This window comes from Mytilus californianus, unplaced genomic scaffold (assembly GCF_021869535.1).
Source record: "Mytilus californianus isolate M0D057914Y unplaced genomic scaffold, xbMytCali1.0.p SCAF_67, whole genome shotgun sequence".
In the NCBI taxonomy this organism is placed as follows: Eukaryota; Metazoa; Mollusca; class Bivalvia; order Mytilida; family Mytilidae; genus Mytilus; species Mytilus californianus.
In genome coordinates, this window is record NW_026262720.1 from 727,403 (window position 1) to 747,791 (window position 20,389).

General features: G+C 32.4%; 1 protein-coding gene across 1 annotated transcript in view; it reads right to left on the reverse strand.

Annotated features, from left to right (window-relative positions):
- Positions 1-683: 683 nt before the first annotated feature.
- LOC127707366 (NAD(+) hydrolase sarm1-like) overlaps positions 684-20,389 on the reverse strand; it is a 45,718-nt gene continuing 26,012 nt past the window's right edge. The window contains exons 5-10 of the mRNA XM_052211865.1: positions 13,676-13,912; positions 10,652-10,759; positions 9,468-9,657; positions 8,614-8,735; positions 5,568-5,628; positions 684-4,415 (exon numbers count right to left, since the gene is read on the reverse strand). Of these exons, the coding sequence (XP_052067825.1) occupies positions 4,350-4,415; positions 5,568-5,628; positions 8,614-8,735; positions 9,468-9,657; positions 10,652-10,759; positions 13,676-13,912 (784 nt within the window). The 3' untranslated portion in view covers positions 684-4,349. The remainder of the gene's footprint in view (positions 4,416-5,567; positions 5,629-8,613; positions 8,736-9,467; positions 9,658-10,651; positions 10,760-13,675; positions 13,913-20,389) is intronic.

Sequence of the window (20,389 nt, forward strand, 5' to 3'; positions counted from 1 at the left end):
GTTGAAGAGCATTGAGGACCAAAAGTTCCAAAATGTTGTGCCAAATACGGCTAAGGTATATGTCTGGGATAAGAAAATCCTTAGTATTTAGAATAAATCATTCTTTTGCAAACAGTAAATTTATTAAATTGACCTTGCACTTGTGGTTCACCATAAACTAGACCTAATCACAAACTAATACATTGTTGACGCCGCCGACGCCGGAAACATCATATCTCTGTCTCACATTTTGACTCCGTCAAGGCGAGACAACCAGGGGTTATTCCAGGTGCTTTCCAAAATTCATTGCACACAAATTATTCAGTAATGTTGGGAAAAATGACTGCTAATCAAATTTCTGATTAGCATTAATATGTTCCTATTGACTGTAACAAAGGACTTTAAAAATACACATCTATCTGAAAAACAAATAATGCTGCAAAATTTAGATAACCCAAGCATCGCAAAAATAGTTTCCTGATTTAATAGGTGGTCTTTATTGAGTAGTAATAACACCAGATGTCATTTTGCTTTGCTAGTTGGGTGTTTAATTCTATTTTTAGCAACCTATGCTGTATCATGGCTATTCATTTTTATTAGTGGAGGAAGCCAGAGTAGTAACAAGAGAACAACTGACTTATTAATTGATTTTGGCCTGGATCTTGCCTGATAAAGGTTGTTTCAGAAGTGTGGGTGGTGCAGAATGAAGTTAGTACATTTATTATAGAAATCCAATAGTCAACAAAACAAAAAGAAAATATTACCAGTATATAATATTAAATACATACTACAAACAATACAGAAGTGGCATTAGTTTATCATAATAAAGCAAGGGCTGCAACCTTTACAAGAACAATTTACCTATATATGAACCAAATAATACAATAGTGGCATCATTTTTTTTTAACTAAATGAGGGGTGCCACCTTTACAACAAAATAAACCTGTGTACACCTGACTTCTATAATTAACATAATCTAGCCTGGAATCCTGGTTTACTGCTGGCCAATAGAGCAAGTAAGAAAAGAGCCACATGTTTAGGTTCATTAGTCGGCTTCAACTCCTGACGTATGTTCGGAGTACGTAGCCTGACACAAAAGAAAAAAAATCATTTTTAAAGTTTTAGTTTAATACCATTATATAAATAAGACATATCTGAGAGGGTGGTAGAGCAGATTGTTACCCCAAGAAAACATTATCAATCAGGGCGAAGCCAAGGTTGACAATATTTTTTCCAGTGGAACCAAATTGCTCTGTCACCCTCTCAGCTATGTGTTATTTAATCTATTATAGTAAATGCTCTCTCATTGATGTCTTTTACTGTTAAGTTTTAAATTAATGTCACATACATAACGTTACAGTTATTAGAAAAACAACAAAAGTGATGTAAGATATTTTTTTTTATTTTGACAGTCTATGAAAAAGTTCTGAGGCAAAAACGTAGAACTTTAACATTGTCTTTAATTTATTGATGTTAATTCAATTCATTGTCCTTTAATTTATCGATTTTTAATTGGTCTGCACGAGAGGGTGACATTTAAAATATTCTCTCCCGCTGAACCATGGGATGGAGTAAATTATCTCCCTCGTATTAGCCAATGAAAATTTGGCATTTTAACTTGAAGTATAATATTTTTTTTAAGTGCATCTACATGTATCAAACATCTTTATTGATTTTTACAATAGGACGACATGGCTTTTCTCACATCTGGTTCTACCAGATACATGTAAAACATATTATGTCTCTAGTTCTAGTGACACAAAGCAGAGATCTGGACAGGATGCCAGGCTAGCATTTATCCATTCTAAACTTAATTTGTTTTTTATGTTTCATATAAATCAATTTAATGCCATCAATAATACAAAAATGTCTGTCTAAACTGAACCGAAGATTTTGTTTGAATAGTTTCAAACTTCCGACTTTGTTTCCAATTTTTAAAAAAAATGCAAAAGGAGATTACACCTTGATAAGACAAACTGTATCCCTGTTTAGCCAAAGCAAGTGTAAGAGCATGGTATATTGTACCAGATCTGACAATGATTTTTTTAAGTACATTAAACATTTACGGAAAGAATTGCAAAATAGTAAAGGGTGTTGATTATGGCGTTTTAAAAAAGTGTTTCAGTTTACACATGTTTATGTACATAGGTAGGCATGATTTGTTAAACTATTTTAACAATGATTTTAACTTGGTTTTTCCTTTCAAAAATATTTATACTCAAATCAGATAATTCATTGAAAAAATTACAGATGGACAGTTAATTCATAAAATATCTAGTATAAACCACATAAAGTCTATATCTTGCCATTTAATCATCTGAAATTTACATTTCCAACATAAATCAATGCTAGTATATTTTTTCTTATTTTGCAATTTTGTAATAGTGACCATAATTCACAGTTCAGTGTAGTAGATTTTCATTCGATGAGTTATTTCCCTTTTTCAGACATTCATTCTCCTTGGTTGACTTAATTTTGTATAATTAGTTATTTCTTATTATCTCTTCAAACTATTTATTCATTAGTTAAATGCATTAATGAAGCTGTTAATAAGTTAATTGACAGAAATAAAAACTCTTAAAACATGCACAAAATGTTTGCTATTGTGTTGTGTCATTGTAATCACAGTCGCTAGTGGCATCTACAGATACCACAGATCCATACTGTTATTTTAAAATTGGATTTAATCGCAGATGTTAAGAAATGATTGTCTTAATACAAAAGTTCACTTTAGTCAGATTTTAGATCGGCTTTAAACAGAGTCCATATTATACAGGTTACACTGTAGTTGTATATCGATACATAAACACCAATAACTACATGTATATATTTTACATTCTATCATATATTTAGAAATAATATCTAACAATTGTTCAATAACATTGCAAAATTTGATTACAAATCTAAGAATACAGCCAAAAGGGCTGAAAACTTACAAAATCAATTCCAAAATAACAGCCAAAAGGGATATTGGGTTAAAAATATCATTCTAACAAATATATCACACACTGTACAATAAAACATATCACAAACTGCTATAACATTATGTATAATTTAGCTAGGGTGACCAACAAAAACATTTTAACATGCAACTAATGCTGGGATAGACAAAAGCCTCCTTTTAACTAAGCAATTTGTAACTCTATTCTACTATTGCACTATTTTCTGTTTATCTTTTCCTATAGATAGTTTTCCATTGTTGTAAATTGAATTAAGAGTTATTTCTTTTTGTTGATATGCTAGAGGGCAAAATTCCGCATAGATCAACTCTAAAAAAAAGGGGGGGCATACTTTTGCTGACCTTAAGATCCAACACTAAGAAAATCAATGGAAACTATCTGTTTCAAGCATTTTTCCCCACATGCCACTTCATCTTCTATATTTCCTCATTTCATGTTGGACAATATCATAGTTAGTCTATTTGTCTGTGGAACATGAATAACTATGGATTAATCTATTTACATCAATTTTCAGGGTTTTAGAAAAATTCGCTATTTCAATGTTAGCTTATTTCAGGGTTTCATCATTTGTAACATTCAAAAGTCATTAAAACATTTGATATTATTGAGAATTAAATTGGTAATTTCACTGTGCCAAAGAAATTTATGAAAATGGGCATCCAACCAATAATAATGAATATAATGAAAAACATAAATGTATTTGTGATTAATTTTAGTAATACAAATTTCTGTTTTTTTTGAACATTTGAACTTCACCCTGTCTATATTACTTTTTGAAAGAGGATGGTGTAGTCCACATAACCTTCAGTTTCAAAAATCATTCCCTGCAAATTCAGAAACTAATGCAAAAATGGTACAGTTTCAGGTTGCAATAATAAAATCTTGCATTCATAATTTCATGAGTGATTTTCCTTCATAAAACTTGTGTATTCTCATTAATTAGATTTTGAAAGTGGTCAAGGATTCACAATAATAAATGGACACAGTAATTTCTGAATTAACAGTATTCATTATCAGAGTTGTGTCCTTTATTTTTAAATGAGAAAATATTTCAACACCATTTCAATGCATTAGAAAAATATACATAATATTTGTTACTATAAACGCCCTTTGTTAAAACCAGACATGGAGAAATAACTCTATAGAATAATGGAATGTGGGAATAATCATGCACTGTTTAAGTATCACCACTTCACTTTTCTTCTCAGATTAAAAACATGTTTACAAATAAATATCTATTGTACACAATATTTGCGTTTTTATATACCCTGTTTGATAATTACCTATATAAGGCCATTATCCTACTTTTCTCAGGACTATTCTTCAAATTCGGACGAGACAGGCGACCCTCTTTATTATAAATTCCTGACAAAAACTAAATCTGATATTAATGGAAGAAATAACTTATTCTCAGGCTTCAGTAATTTTCTGCAATAGGAAATCTGGTTCCCTGCCCTGCATACTATTATTCAGCTTCTATAAATAAATGTAATCTTTTAATAGTAGAACCTTTTTTATAGTTTTGCTATTCATTTCAGAATTCAAAATTGTTTGCATCTTTTGTGGAATTCGGAAAAAGTTAAGTAAAATTCTAACAACAAGAAAATATATTTCTTTATGTCTTCTTTGTGTTGATAGATTGCTGTCTCCTTGACATATATCCTGTTTCTCATTTTGCTGTCTCACATGGAAACACCCTACATCTCGTTTTGTCCATATATTCACAGTACATGTGTATACTACTCTCAAATTATTGAATGAATGAAAAGAGTTGTATGGTATACATCAATGAGACAGCAATCCATCAACACAAACTCAAATAAAAACATGTAGACATGGACAGTCTTAAACAACAGGCAAGTGTCTAAATGTATGTAAAGTTCTAAACAATCTAAAAAGTTGTACTCATTGTAATGTGTTTTCAAATTATCTGCATATATCAACCTATAGTTTTTTTTAACTTAACAATAAAAGTATTGACCAAAATGATTTTTTTTCTTATTTTTAGTGAAAAAAAATACAAAAAGCATGTGTTTCAGTCAACATTACACATGTTATTCGAACTGCAAAAAATCACATAAAATTCATAACCGAAAACCTATGTCTAAATTGACAGTAAACCAATTTTCTGATAATGAGATTCACATGATTTATTTTCCATGCATTTAAAACTAATTGCTTATTAAAATGCATCTTAAATTCATGCAAGTTATTTGTGGAGCTAACTTCTTCCTAAATAGGTAAAAATATTTAATGTACGTTTTTTGTCACAGGTTAATTGATCTCGATCAACAATAATCTTATAATATCACTATGGGTAAAATTTTACATGAGACAGTTATAATAAGGCACATTTTAACTAGTGCTACTATTGGAGGTTGGGAAATTCATAAACATATTAAGTAGGGAGAATTTGGACAAACAAATCTCTGAGGTGTTAGAGCTAGGACAAGCTACAATTGGAGTTAAAAAGAAAATTTGGACAAATGAAATCTCTAAGGTGCGAGAACTGGAACTAGCTACAATCAGAGTTGGGAGAGTTATCACTAGAACAAGAGCTATATTTTGCTTTATGTTGTTGTAAAAATTCATCTGGAACAATCCTGTTTTTTTACTGCTTATGTTTACCTCTTCTCTCATGAATCGTTCTAACTTGTCCACACAGGCATCCTGATATTCATGTATCCATCTGAAAGAAGAAGATTTATCTCCAGCCGTTAAGTATGATAAATCAAGCTTTACCTGTTCCACAATATAAAATACTACCAGAAAGGAACAACAAACAAAAAGATAAATAGGTAGCTCTTTTTCTATTCTAAAGTTTTGCAGTTTTGTTAAAAGAAATGAATAAAAATGAGAAAGTCAATATAAACCCTTAGACTGCTACGCGCGACTATTGTCGTTCCGATAAAGCAGTCCGCTTCTTTCTTTTGATAATCACAATTGAAATAGTTGATAAAAGCGATTTTCAACAAGATTAGTCAACTATTCTGCAGTCACGGATACGTTCGTAAAATTTTTACATTGATCATGTTGATGGATTCGTTAATAAAAATAAAATAAAAAAAAAATACTTTTGTTTACCTCTATTACCACCTGTACAGGTAAAAAATTACAAAAGACACAAAAAAAATAAAAGAAATACATAATACAGATTTTGACAATACTTTTTTATATAACTTTTATTGATGAAAACTCAATATTTACAAAGATATAGCAATTATAAATCAACATGTTTATTTCATCAGTGATTAATTATTTATTCAGCAATACACACAAGTACAATATAAATGAATGCAGCAGTCTAAGGGCTAAGTTTGATTTTCGAATTTTTTCCATGACATTGCTGCTATAAACCTATGATATAAGTTTCATAAAAGTCTGGCAAGAATTGTACACGAGAGAGGGTAAAAATACAATTTCCCATACAATCAATATTTCCAAGGTGCATAACTCTTATAACAATCGTTGATCAGCACTGATTTTAAACTTGTCCGAAACAATCCTATCGATATAAACCTATGATATAAGTTTTTAGAAAATCTGGCAAGAAATGTACACGTGAGAGCACTAACAAGAACGGATGGGTGGACAGACGAACGAAAAATGTCTTTAAGGCAATATTAGAATTAAATATCACCCAGTAGATTACTATGAAAAATATTGTTTATTGCCAAACAGGGTGAAGTGTTAATGATAGCTAAATAAGAGGCTCATCTAAAACTTGAACTTGTTTCACTCACCTAGAAAACTAGAGGCTCTAAAGAGCCTGTGTCGCTCACCTTGGTCTATGTGCATATCAAACAAAGGACACATATGGATTCATGACAAAATTGTGTTTCGGTGATGGTGATGTGTTTGTAGATCTTACTTTACTGAACATTCTTGCTCCTTACTATTATCTCTATCTATAATGAACTTGGCCCAGTAGTTACAGTGGAAAATATTTTGTAAAAATTTACAAAAATTTACAAAATTTATGAAAATTGTAAAAAAATGACTATAAAGGGCAATAACTCCTTAAGGGGACAATTGAAAATTTTGATCATGTTGACTTATTTGTAGATCTTACTTTGCTGTACATTATTGCCGTTTACAGTTTATCTCTATCTATAATAATATTCAAGATAATAACCAAAAGCTGCAAAATTTTCTTAAAATGACCAATTCAGGGGCAGCAACCCAACAACATGTTGCCTGATTGGTCTGAAAATTTCAGGGCAGATAGATCTTGACCTAATGAACAATTTTATCCTCGTCAGATTTGCTCTAAATGCTTTGGTTTCAGAGATATGAGCCAAAAACTGCATTTTACCCTATGTACTATTTTTTAGCCATGTCGGCCATCTTGTATCGGGCGGGGTCATCGGACACAATTTTTAAACTAGATACCCCAATGATGATTGTGGCCAAGTTTGGTTAAATTTTGCCAAGTAGTTTCAGAGGAGAAGATTTTTGTAAAAGATTACAAAAATTTAAGAAAAAATGGTTAAAAATTGCCTATAAAGGGCAATAACTCCTTAAGGGGTCAACTGACCATTTTGGTCACGTTGACTTATTTGTAGATCTTACTTTGCTGAACATTATTGCTGTTTACAGTTTATCTCTATCTATAATAATATTCAAGATAAAAACCAAAAACGGCAAAATTTCCTTAAAATTACCAATTCAGGGGCAGCAACCCAACAACGGGTTGTCTGATTCATCTGAAAATTTCAGGGCAGATAGATCTTGACCTGATAAACAATTTTATCCATTTCAGATTTGCTCTAAATGCTTTGGTTTCAGAGATATAAGCCAAAATCTACATTTTACCCCTATGTTCTATTTTTAGCCATGGCGGCCATCTTAGTTGGTTGGCCAGGTCACCGGACAAATTTTTTAAACTAAATACCCCAATGATGATTGTGGCCAGGTTTGGTTAAATTTGGCCAAGTAGTTTCAGAGGAGAAGATTTTTGTAAAAGATTACAAAAATTTATGAAAAATGGTTAAAAATTGACTTTAAAGGGCAATAACTCCTTAAGGGGTCAACTGACCATTTTGGTCATGTTGACTTATTTGTAGATCTTACTTTGCTGAACATTATTGCTGTTTACAGATTATCTCTATCTATAATAATATTCAAGATAATAACCAAAAACAGCAAAATTTCCTCAAAATTACCAATTCAGGGGCAGCAACCCAACAACGGTTTGTCCGATTCATCTGAAACTTTCAGGGCAGATAAATCTTGACCTAATGAACAATTTTACCCCATGTCAGAGCAAAGGCTTTGGTTTCAGAGATATAAGCCAAAATCTACATTTTACCCCTATGTTCTATTTTTAGCCATGGCGGCCATCTTGGTTGGTTGACCGGATCACCGGACACATTTTTTAAACTAGATACCCCAATGATGATTGTGACCAAGTTTGATTAAATTTGACCCAGTAGTTTCAGAGGAGAAGATTTTTGTAAAAGTTTACGGACGACGGACGACGGACGCAAAGTGATGAGAAAAGCTCACTTGACCTTTCAGGTCAGGTGAGCTAAAAAGTGCCAGTCTGCATATTCAAATGAGGACTTTAATTGCACTAACAAGTTATCCAATAAATTGGTATTAAAGAAACCTATGATGTTTAATATTATCACACTTTATACTTTTATACTAAGATACTAGAAAATCTTCTTACTTTATACCATTAAAGAATGTGATCTGTTTCATATCTTCAGGTAGCTGGTCACCTAATGGCCACTTGAAGTTGTCCATAATGGGTATAATATTACACTGACTTTCTAATGCTGCTACTATTTCCTGGAAAAAAGTTAACAATACATATAAACAATCTTCAGGATCTTCAGGATAAACAGTAAATGATTCTATCATTTACATTATTACATGATAAAAGACATCTATGTACAGGAGGAACTTACAGCATAACACTACATCCGGAACCAAAGCAAATACACTTATTTTATCATTTTTTTCTCCTGTCCAGCAATTCTTTTGATATTGAAACGGCTTTTCTTGTCAAATACTCACACAGTTACCAGTCATGCCAGTATTATGCATCTTATAAATTATGGAAAACCATAGGAGTTACATTTAAATAACTGTTATTCTACTATTTCTAGGACCTCTGCATTTCAATCCAGGTAAAAATCCATAAATGAATGTCAAAGGTAAAATTATAAACAAAGTCTCACTTCAAATCGCTTGACCTACAAGATGACGGATAACCAGGGAATTATCCTAATCATGTGACGTCAGTGAAAACTATGTATTCGTTCATTTTAAACCATAAGAGAATTAATTTATTTTCAACACTTAATAAAAATAAAATTATAGTTCAACAATCAACATTATCTTGATTATAAGAATGAAATAGCAATGAAAAAACAAACTTATTCATTCAGATTTACACATAAACTAGGTAATCTGTCGGTCGCAAGCATTAAAGACACAAAACAGATTAGGACTCTCAAAATATATTACTGTAATGCACTCAAAATGTTGCACGCGATTTAAAAACTAAAACTAAATTACCCTGTGAACCCAGTCATTTTTTTCTTTATCTCCTACACATCTATCAAGGGCATTTGGTGTCAGTACCAGTATAAAGTTACGTGAGGACCTCACACTGCTCAATAACCCCTCACCAAATTTACCAGCATTTAATTTCTCTATGTCTAAAAATACTGTAAATCCCCTCAACTGCAGAAATACTTTCAATAAACTGAAAAAAAAATATTCTTTAATAAATGGTAGGCATTCTGTATTTATAATAAATAACTTAGAATATAAAGTATGATTTAGCACTTTTAAACATTAGTTATCTCTGTATTTGAAGTACAAGAATATTTGTTAAGGATGGTTTATCTGTCAGCATTTTCTAACGTAAAATGTTATTCATTACTATTTCTTACTACTGTAATGCTTAATAAAGATACAAGAGTTATCTTTCTTTTTAAAATGATGCCACCTGAAAAAAAACATGACTAACCATAAAATAACATATAATCAATCGCTAAACAAATTGTAAACAGTTCTAAATATACAATATATGTACATTGTCGGAAAATATAAAATTCATTTGTACAAGCTTTAGAAACAGGACAAAAAGCGAGGCTTGCGTAGATTTTCTCCTGTTTTGTAACGAGCACAGATAAATTTTACATTTCTGACAATGTACAGATTTTGCTTTTATCCTACAATTTACACTCGGCACTTGAAGCTTTCATTGTTCAAATTCAAATAGTTGTCTCTGATTTTTAAAAGAAATCGACATAGTTCAGACGCGGGCAACAGGGAGGACCCCAAAATGAACTGTTACGTAAAAAGAATTTCACATTACCGCTTGCTCAACATAGAAGTGGGGTAACATGAGACTTTACTTGTACAAGTACAATAAAGCAAAACATTATTTGTATACCTGTTATTTGTACAATAGTTGGCTGGATGCAGGATAAAGAATTGTATGTCAATGTAATATAAATGCCTCTGACATGTCTGAGATTAAAAATAATGTGTTAAAAGAGAGCACAAATCCCTCCCCTGTATGTGACACACAAATGATATATGTTAGTCATCATTTTCTAACTACATGCCATGTTTGAAGACGTTTTATTGTTTTTGCCAATAAAGATATAAATGACCTTCTGTTACTTCTTAACTTTCTGTAATGTCCATTATATTTCTGAATTCCTTTACTAACAACAAAATAACTTTACCTTGCCAACATTGATCCATTTACCCTTCTATAACTTATAAAAACATCTGTCACCTTACGTCCATCAATAATATCTCCAGCGTCACCTTCCGTCTTGTGTTCTCTAAAACTGTATATAAAAACATCTTAATTAAATTGTTGACGCATATAATTTGCTATTCATCTAGATATGTTAAGAAGATCTTGTACACCACCTTATAATGGTATGCATAATTTAGCATACTTGTGTTCCCAACAATATAACTGTTTGTTTGCATAATACTCAATTTTTTTTTACCTGGGTCATCAATCCAGTGAATTAGTTGCATTGCATGATTGACTACTAAATGTTCACAATTTACCAAAAACACCTTTTTTTACTGATATACATCATAATTTTTTTTAATGATAGATGTGATTATAAAATTTAATAAGGGCTGTTCCAGAATTAAACGCATGAGCGCATGGGCTGCAGTTGAAGACCACCAATGAAACAAGACCAACACTGGTCTGGACCTGCGTCGCTGCATGCAATTGATTGAGGTTACATGTCTACTGAAGCATAACGGATCACTGTCCCTTTCATTAACGACAAAAAAAAAAATGTGACAAAAAAGTTTTTTCTACAATGAGTGTTGTAAAATTTCAAACATTCGGCCAACAGGAAAATGCTGCAAGCGGATTTAACTGAACATAATCAAGCTGCAAACAAAAAAATAAAATCATTCCCTTCAGTACGAGCCAAGAAAAGTTTGCGGAAAATTTTCCCTGTAAGTAATGAGTGCTGTAAATTTCAAACTATTGGCAAACAGGAAGAGGCTGGACAGTGGATGTAAAAGTTGCTTAATCGTTACAACTCAACATTATAAAGCTGCAGACTAAATATTAAATCATTCCCTTCAATAGGAGGCAAGAAACGTTTGACGAATATTTTTCTCATACAATGAGTGTTGTAAAATTACAAACTATCGGAAAACAGGAAGTGAATTTGTGTCTGATGTAATAATTATTTCGATTCTAATAGAACAATTACGGTAATTTTGTCAACCGTGAAAGCCCTATACACATGATACTGTTTAGCTGTTCCGTATTTCCCCCCCCCCCCCCCCCGTATTTAAAAACAGAATTTTCATTATTTTGTGCTTGAATATTGTATTGAGTGTGCACATTCATCTGAAATAGAAAAGGAATAGTTATTTAGGCTTCATCAACACAACAATGTTTGAAAGAACATTCATTTAATACTAATAAGAAATAAACGCTTGTGACCTAATTCAAACATAAAATCAATTGTGTAGTCAGGAATCCGGGTCCGTTCGCCCTAGTAGCTGTTCGCCCTAATACCTGTTTGCCCAGGGTCCATTCGCCCTGATTTTTATTTTATTCAATTGTTGACTAGTCTCATAACGTTTATTATTTGAACAGAGTACGTCAAACTTTGTTGAAAAATTCGCCGAATATTGGTCTTGCTGCAACCAAATAATTATTTTCCTTTGATTTGCATAGTAGAATACTGGAATATAATGTTTTTATCGTTATTGATATTTGTTAACAATTTTAATAATTCTAGTCAGTCAATTTATGCAGTATAATAATAATGAACTTGTAAATCCTTTTTAATGTTTTACAATTCGTACATATATAATATTAGGTCAATGTCAGAAAAATATAGTTTTTTTTTTGTATGAGGCTGAGAAACTGGGGAGGTTTTACCGAGCCCTTCCCCAGTTTTGTGCCGAATACAAAAAAATATATATTTTTATGACATTGACCTACTATTGTTTTTATACTTCAACTTAAATAAATCCTTTGATAGCTATAATTTAAATTGTAACACAAATTTCAAACTTATTTTCATCCCTTAATAAACCCCTGATTGTGGAAAAAGTGTTCCATGATGAAATTGACATTGCACAAAATATAGGTGTTACTATATTTAGGAAATAAACACAACTAGTTGCAGTATAAATCATTGTTTTGACACATTCAAAGCTGACTATGTTGTTGCTTTCACATTCTACAGACGATTTGTACATCCATACCAAATATAACAATAGTAATGAAGTCCCCATCAATTTATTAATTAACAATAATTTACAAATTAATTTCATTTTTTTTTGTAATCGAATAGAAAGTAGGTCGTTTAAAGGGGGCGTAAAGCGGAACAGCCAATTTTGTGCATTAATGCGTTTGCGCTAAAGGTAGATATACTTTGATTATACTGGTTGGCGATAATAGGTAGTCATCTTAGAATTGCTTACTCACTACAATTAAACATTACGAGCTGCAGACCAAATATTAAAACATTCCCCTTGATAGAAACCAAGAAAACTTTTCGACCCAAGGTCTTTTGGAAGGACTGATGAACGGACTGACGGAGGTTAGCCTTTACTAGATTTTCTTTCCCCTTTGGTGATGCAGGTAAAAAATTTCATTTTACTAATTCTTTCATAATTCTTAGAAAAATGCATCCACCAACATTCAATTAATCTGAGTGCCCCCAATCCGTCACCCAGTAAATTTTGGAACAGCCCTAATAGGAAGATTGCCAAAAAGTATTCCAAAGTCTTTGCCCAGTAACTTACTGGCTGTGCAACCCTGTGAAATTGATATAACATAGAGTCCTTAATATTTGTGGATTAAAAATTTTCTTGGTCTTCATGGATAGAAACCACAAATTGAACTACTCAACGAAACAAAAAAAAATGGTTACTTTTATTGCAGCAATAATGACACCAAAGAATTAAGTACCCTCGAAATAGCACATTCTTCTCCAACAATGACGATTGATATAAATGAGAAAAAAAAGGTATCCACAATATAGTAGAAAGGGAAAAGTGATCTTTGTTGAACATTTTGTAATAATAATTTGTTGAAAGAGTCATTAATGTGGGGAAAATTCATTAAATCTGTATTTCTTAATTTATTTACAAGACAGTTGTTCCATGCATGCATTAACCTGCATTCTTTGTAATAAAAGGTAAAAATTAAATAGTTCAACTTTGACCCTTGTATCATCAAGATGTATAAAGCCCTATTGCCATACCTCTTAATTTTCTGTAATATTTTACTCCTATGTATACCACTAGATATACCACAATCATTGGTGAGCTGCTCTTCGGTGAGGTACGGTAGATAATGCATATCTACACCGGCCTGTAACATGGAGTATGTGTATTGACTGAACTCTGACCCTAACTCCATCAAAAAATCATCCAGTTTGGTCGGATCTGAAGACGCATAGTCTGCTGTTATTTTGAGTCTTTTTAATTCTCTCATGAATCTGTCAAAATATAGTACAGACTTTTTTCAAACAAAAATTGTTTATAAATAGCTAATGACACAAAATCCCTACACACACTTGACAAAATTCAAACCAATTCAATCTAATTAAAATATAGATCTCGGATTTCGTTATACTACGTTATACTACATACGAAGATCTAACAACTACCCGTATAAGGTTTCACTTCTGAAGGATTTTGCATGTGACTTTTTCAACCAATCAGAATTCTAGTTATCCAATCTGAACAGCGCACGCGGAACATATTTACTTGAATGAGGTTCATTGAAAGGTCCCGAGAGTATCCAAAAATAAAAACAATGGGACTTAAAATTTATCGCTTCGATTGTTAATCGTTTGGAAATAGTTTTTAAATCTCTTTCGTCGTCATATTGGAACTATAGCCATGAATATTTGAAATATGTGACGTTTGTCAAAGTTTTCAGATGTGCCTCATATGCTTTATGACTTGAGGTCGGATCGTAATCGTGGAAATTAAAGAGTACAGTAAACACTGTTAAACTGTACACTATAGCACTGCCAGTGGCGGATCCAGGGGGGTGGCTTCCGGGTGTTGGAACCCCCCTTCTTTTTGACGATCAATGCATTTGAATGGGGACATATAGTTGGAACCCCCCCTCTTTATCCTTGGTTAGGAACCCCTCCCCCCTTTTATAAATGGCTGGATCCGCCCCTGACTGCTTCCCTCTGCCAGACGTGGATCAAGGATTTTGATAAGGGGGTGCAAACTATGCATAGTTTGAATGGGACATGTAAAAAGTCTAAGCATACATATATATGTTTAGCGCCACAAGCACCCCCTCGGCTTGCATACAAGAAAAAAAAACTGTCCTCTATTAGTTGCTCTGGTGAAGTTTTTTTTAGCTCAGTTGGTCGAGTCTACTAGAGAGGTGCCTTACTGTACGAATTTTTGTGAACTGTCAGGGGTGGGGGGCTCTTTTATTTTGTATCTAGTAAGAAAAAAATCTTAGGTAGTAGGCTATATATTTAAATACATGTGTATTTCCTATACAATTCCCATGCTGTAGCAGATACATATATACAAAAAACCAATCCTAGTCTATCATTGACATAATAATTGATAAATAAAACTTGATCTGTAACTTGTCATGATAAAACATGTCATGATAAAACAATACACCAAAAATCAAATCAATATCTTCAAGCACGAAGAAAAAAAGTGTGGAAAACTGATTTGCCAGACTGACGGATGGACAGACAGACAGACGGACGGAGTGCAAACCTAAAGTCCCCTTCGACTTTGACGGTAGGGGACTAATAACCAGGCATTTTGTGATATCAATATATGATTTAGATAGCTGCGAATTTAGCTCCAACTGAAAATTCTTGCTTTTTTACCTTTTAAATAAATCCTTACATTTACAGTTAGCAATAAACCTGACTTCCAAATAACCTTGCATTTTGTAAGATCAATATATGATTGAGATAGCTGTAGAGTTTTATTAAAATCCAAGTTAATTTGAAAAAAGTTATATAGGGAGCTACCATTTGATTTTTAGGGGGGGGGGGGGGGGGGGGGGGGCTAGGATGAAATTTGAAAAAAATAGCAGGACAGGAGTTTTGAGTAAAAAAAAGGCAGGATGAGACACTTGCAAAAAAAAAGTCAGGCCACACTTAAAGATATTTTGGTTTGCCCAAACCCTACCCAAAGGTAGAGACAGTGGGTAGGTAGGTAGGCATTTTCTTTTTTTTCTCTAAAGAGTAATTGAAGTGTCAGATGATTTTTAGTCTTCATGCCTATCTGATTAAAAAAAAAACTTTTTCACATCAGGACAATAAAAGATTTTGAGTAGGCAGCTATTATATGGGTAGATAGGGTTAGGGCAAACAAACATATTCTTTTTTATGGCCTCAGGATGACAATTTAGGTAAAAAAAAAAATCAGGATAAACTTAAAAAAAATGCAGGACCGAATAGAGTGAAAAATAAAAAGGCAGAACAGATATTACCACTAAAAAAAATGCAGGACAAAATTTTTCATCCTAGCCCCCCCACCCACTCCCCATAAAAATCAAATGGTTGCTCCTTTAGTCCAAAATGAAAATTCTAGCTTTTTTTACCTTTTAATCAAATTTTTAAATTTGAAAGCAATATACTAAATTATCAATAACCTGTCATTTTTTAAGATCAATATATACTTGACATAGAAGGGCTGCAGAAGTCATATGCAGAATATAGTGGCCCTATTGCTTCAAAGTGTCTGCAAAATAGACCAAAATCACAAATAATAAATCATGAAAAAGGTCAAGGTCAGAAAAAAATGACTGTGTCGGACATGTTCACCTTAAAACCATTCCATACACCAAATGTAGAGGCCTAACTGCTAGTTTGAGAAATAGACTTAACCACAACAACTAAAGAATGAACCATGAAAAAGAGGTCAAGGTTCGATAAAAACTGCTAGTCCAAAATGCACATGTACATCTAACAATTATTCTATACACCAAATATAGTTGACCTATTGCTTATAGAATCTGAGATACAGACTTGACCATAATACATTTGTAAAGTGAAAATTTCAAATGAGAAAAAAAAGCATAATTTTTAATCAAGCAGTCACTGAACCATAAAAATTAGGTCAAGGACAATGGACATTTGTTTGACAGAAACTTAGTGACTACACATATAAGGTACACAAAAATGTATCTGTGTACAAGGTATAAAACATCCAGGTCATCTATCTTCTGAAATATCAAACTTTATTCAAATAGTTTATGCTGCTGCACGATTATGCTGATTGTAATCCCTAAGTGTCACATTTTGCAACAATGGTCTCAGGTGACACAAAAACTATTTCATTAAATTCAATCACATTTCATGTGCCTGTACCAAGTATAAACCCTGTTGTATACTTGTAGTACATGTTGCATGGCCTATAGTTTTTATTTTTTTATTTTTAGAATTGTGTATTAAATGCATATGACAGATCTATATAAAATAGATGTGGTACATTTTTGTACATGCAGTGATGTGATGTACATGTACATGAATGATTATCACAGACACAATGAACAAGATATTTCTGCTGAATTTATTCACTACTTTTATAGACACATTAAAGAGTAGAGCTTGACATATTGCATAGACAATTGCCTTTCCTTCTATTGAAGCCTTATATATACATGTAGGTTTCATTCTAGATGTCATTTAATTATTTTTTGCTATTTTAGTTGCTGTCGGTCTATAACAAAGCAGGGTTATTATTCACATCACATAAACATATTCTTGTCCTGAATATGCATATTAATTTGCCACTGGACTGTAAGCAGCTATCCATCATCATTAACATATATATAAAGGTTTCATGTATAGTATCTCTTCTTGTTCATATGTAAACTTTGACCTACTGCTTTATATACATTGTGTAGAATCTGAGAAATGGAATTAACCACAATATATATTAATTTGCACAAAAAAATAACCTTAATCACTGATGGGTAAAATGAGGTTGGGGTCACATGAACACCGTCTTTTGTTTGATTATATTTTTACCTAATGTATATACCTTAATTTTTTATTTAGATATCTATAGACTTATAAGTTGAAACAAGAGTGCACACGCTGAAATGTCTCGCCTACTATACTGACCATTGATTTTATGTTGATAGTCCTACTTATAAAGTTTTACTACAAGTATCACATTAACATTTATGATCCAAGAAAATGAGGTCAAGGTCAGATAAACCAAGGCGGAAATACATGTACACCTTTAATACAATCATTCCATACACAGAATATAGATGACCTATTGCTTGTAGTATAAAACAAACAGACCAAACCATGGAAATTCCATATGGACCAATGAACCATGAAAATGAAGTCAAGGTCAGATGATACCTACCAGACATACATACATGCATACACCTTACAATCATTCCTTACACCAAATATAGTTGACATATTGCTTAAAGTTTACGAGAAACAGACCAAAACACAAAAGCTTAACATTGAGCAATGAACTGTGAAAATTAGGTCAAGGTCAAATAATACCTGCCAGACTGATATGTACATTGTAAAATATTTCCATACACCAAATATAGTTGACCTACTGCATACAGTATTAGAAAAACAGACCAAAACACAAAAACTAAACTAGTACCACTGAACCATGAAAATGAGGTCAAGGTCAGATGACACCTGCCAGCTGGACATGTACACCTTACAATCATTACATACATGTACGCCAAATATAGTAGACCTATTGCTTATAGTATCTGAGATATGGACTTGACCATGAAAACTTAACCTTATTCACTGATCCATGAAACAAGGTTGAGGTCAAATGAAAACTGTCTGACAGGCATTAGGACCTTGAAAGGTACGCACATACCAAATATAGTTATCCAATTACTCATAATATTAAGAGAGAAATTAACATTACAAAAAATCTGAACTTTTTTTTCAAGTAGTCACTGAACCATGAAAATGAGGTCAATGACAATAGACATATGACAGATGGAAAGGCATCTATATACAAAGTATGAAGCATCCAGATCTTCTACCTTCTGCAATATTAAGCTTTTAAGAAGTGAGTTAACGCCGCCGCATCACTATCCCTAATTACACAAAATTTAGATTATTTTTTAACTTTTGTGATAAAATGGTGATATACATGTATGTGCTCAGTTGATACAACATTTTACAATTTTCATGCATCTTGGGACTCGCAAGTTTTGAAAATGATGAGTCCAGACTGATTATGATGAGTCCAGGACTCGCCTTAATGAGAACCCGGGGCTCGACAAAAAATTGAGAGACAAGTTGAACCCCGTCTGACAACACATGTAAACCTTTGATCCCATACATGTATACCAAATATCGTATTACTTATAATATGCCACAAATTCACTTGATAAAATCACTACACATGTAGTTTTTTAAGGAGCACTGAACAATGAAAATGGAATAAGGACAATGGACATATGTCTTGACAGAAACTTCTAAACATAAGGATTCCTTATACATTATCATGATTATGATTTTAAGTATGACAAATCCATGATTTCTACCCTCTGAAATATAAAACTTCATATAAATAGTAAATGTTGTTGTCCGATTAGCATTTCATGTCTTGCATGTCTTGTATTCTGAAACTTTTGTCACAGACAGGACATAACTGGAGACCTTGGAGGAATTAAGCCTACTTATACATGTTATAAGCCTCATGGTGATAGTCAGTAATTTATCTGGAGGAAAATGAACAAGGAAGATACAAAAAGTGAAGGTAGTCTTCAGTTCCAGAACAGACATAGTTGTCAGAAATTTTTTTTTTAATTATCTGGTTTATCCGTTCAAATAAAGACAGAAGAAATCTATCTATTACTAAAATATAACTGTTCTGAACTGCATTTTATTTAATAGACGTATAGCACTGTCAACATGTACAATGTACCTGACAACAACCAAGCAACAATCTTTTAGTTCACAAGTACAACAGCTTGATCCATATGTGATCCAAAATGTGCAGAATGCTATTATGGTGGGAGGTTCAAATTCACTTTATACTTCTCTACTTTGAATATTATATCCTATATCACCTTCATTGCTGGTGATCATCATGTCATGTACATGTAGAACTTATTTTAAAACTTCTATAAATGGAAACCAGATTGGTCAAATATGTCTTCATAACGAGTTGAAAATGTGGAATGTCTTGGACTAGGTACTGTGGCTTCCAAAGATTTAAAGATTGTCTGATGGTCTTAAATCGGTATTGTATATGACTGTTACATATATAAATGAAAAAGGCTTTTATATCTTTGCTTTTGTACAGACATCATTGACATTTATATTAGCAAACAATTTGCATTTCCTGGCATATCTATTTGTTTGGCAGCTGAACATTTCCAAATGCATGTTTCATGTTTTTCACATCCTTTTTAGTTTTCTGATGAAAATGCTGTTGCTTCCAGTTGATACAGATTCTATAGCTGAGCCTGTGTCTGGCCATTTCGTTATGTCTAGCATGTGTGTGAATTATTCACAGTGACTCTCAATTTCATTTCCCCAAACTTTCTGTGTCTGATTCCTTTCAATGAAGCTATATAGACCAGGGAAGAATGTCTGCTCCTGAAACATGTGAAATATCAATTTAAATATATTTATGGAATATTCTGATTTCAAAACAATGCTGACTCCATTATAAAGCTTATTTAAAATTATTTAACATCCGTTTCAGAGGAACTCATTTAATTGTTTTCTTTAATAATTATTACTAGCTTTTCCAGACTAAAAGATGAAGAAAAAATGTACATGCATGTTTGTTTAGGTTTTCCCTACCTACATGTACATACCCTGTTACTTAATACTAGTGTTTATTCAAACACATTTTAATTGATATGTTCCTCTGGTTAATGACAGAATGTTTTATTAAATAAATGTTACTTACAGATATACATGTAGGTTATCTAAACGTAAATTTATAAATTGACACTG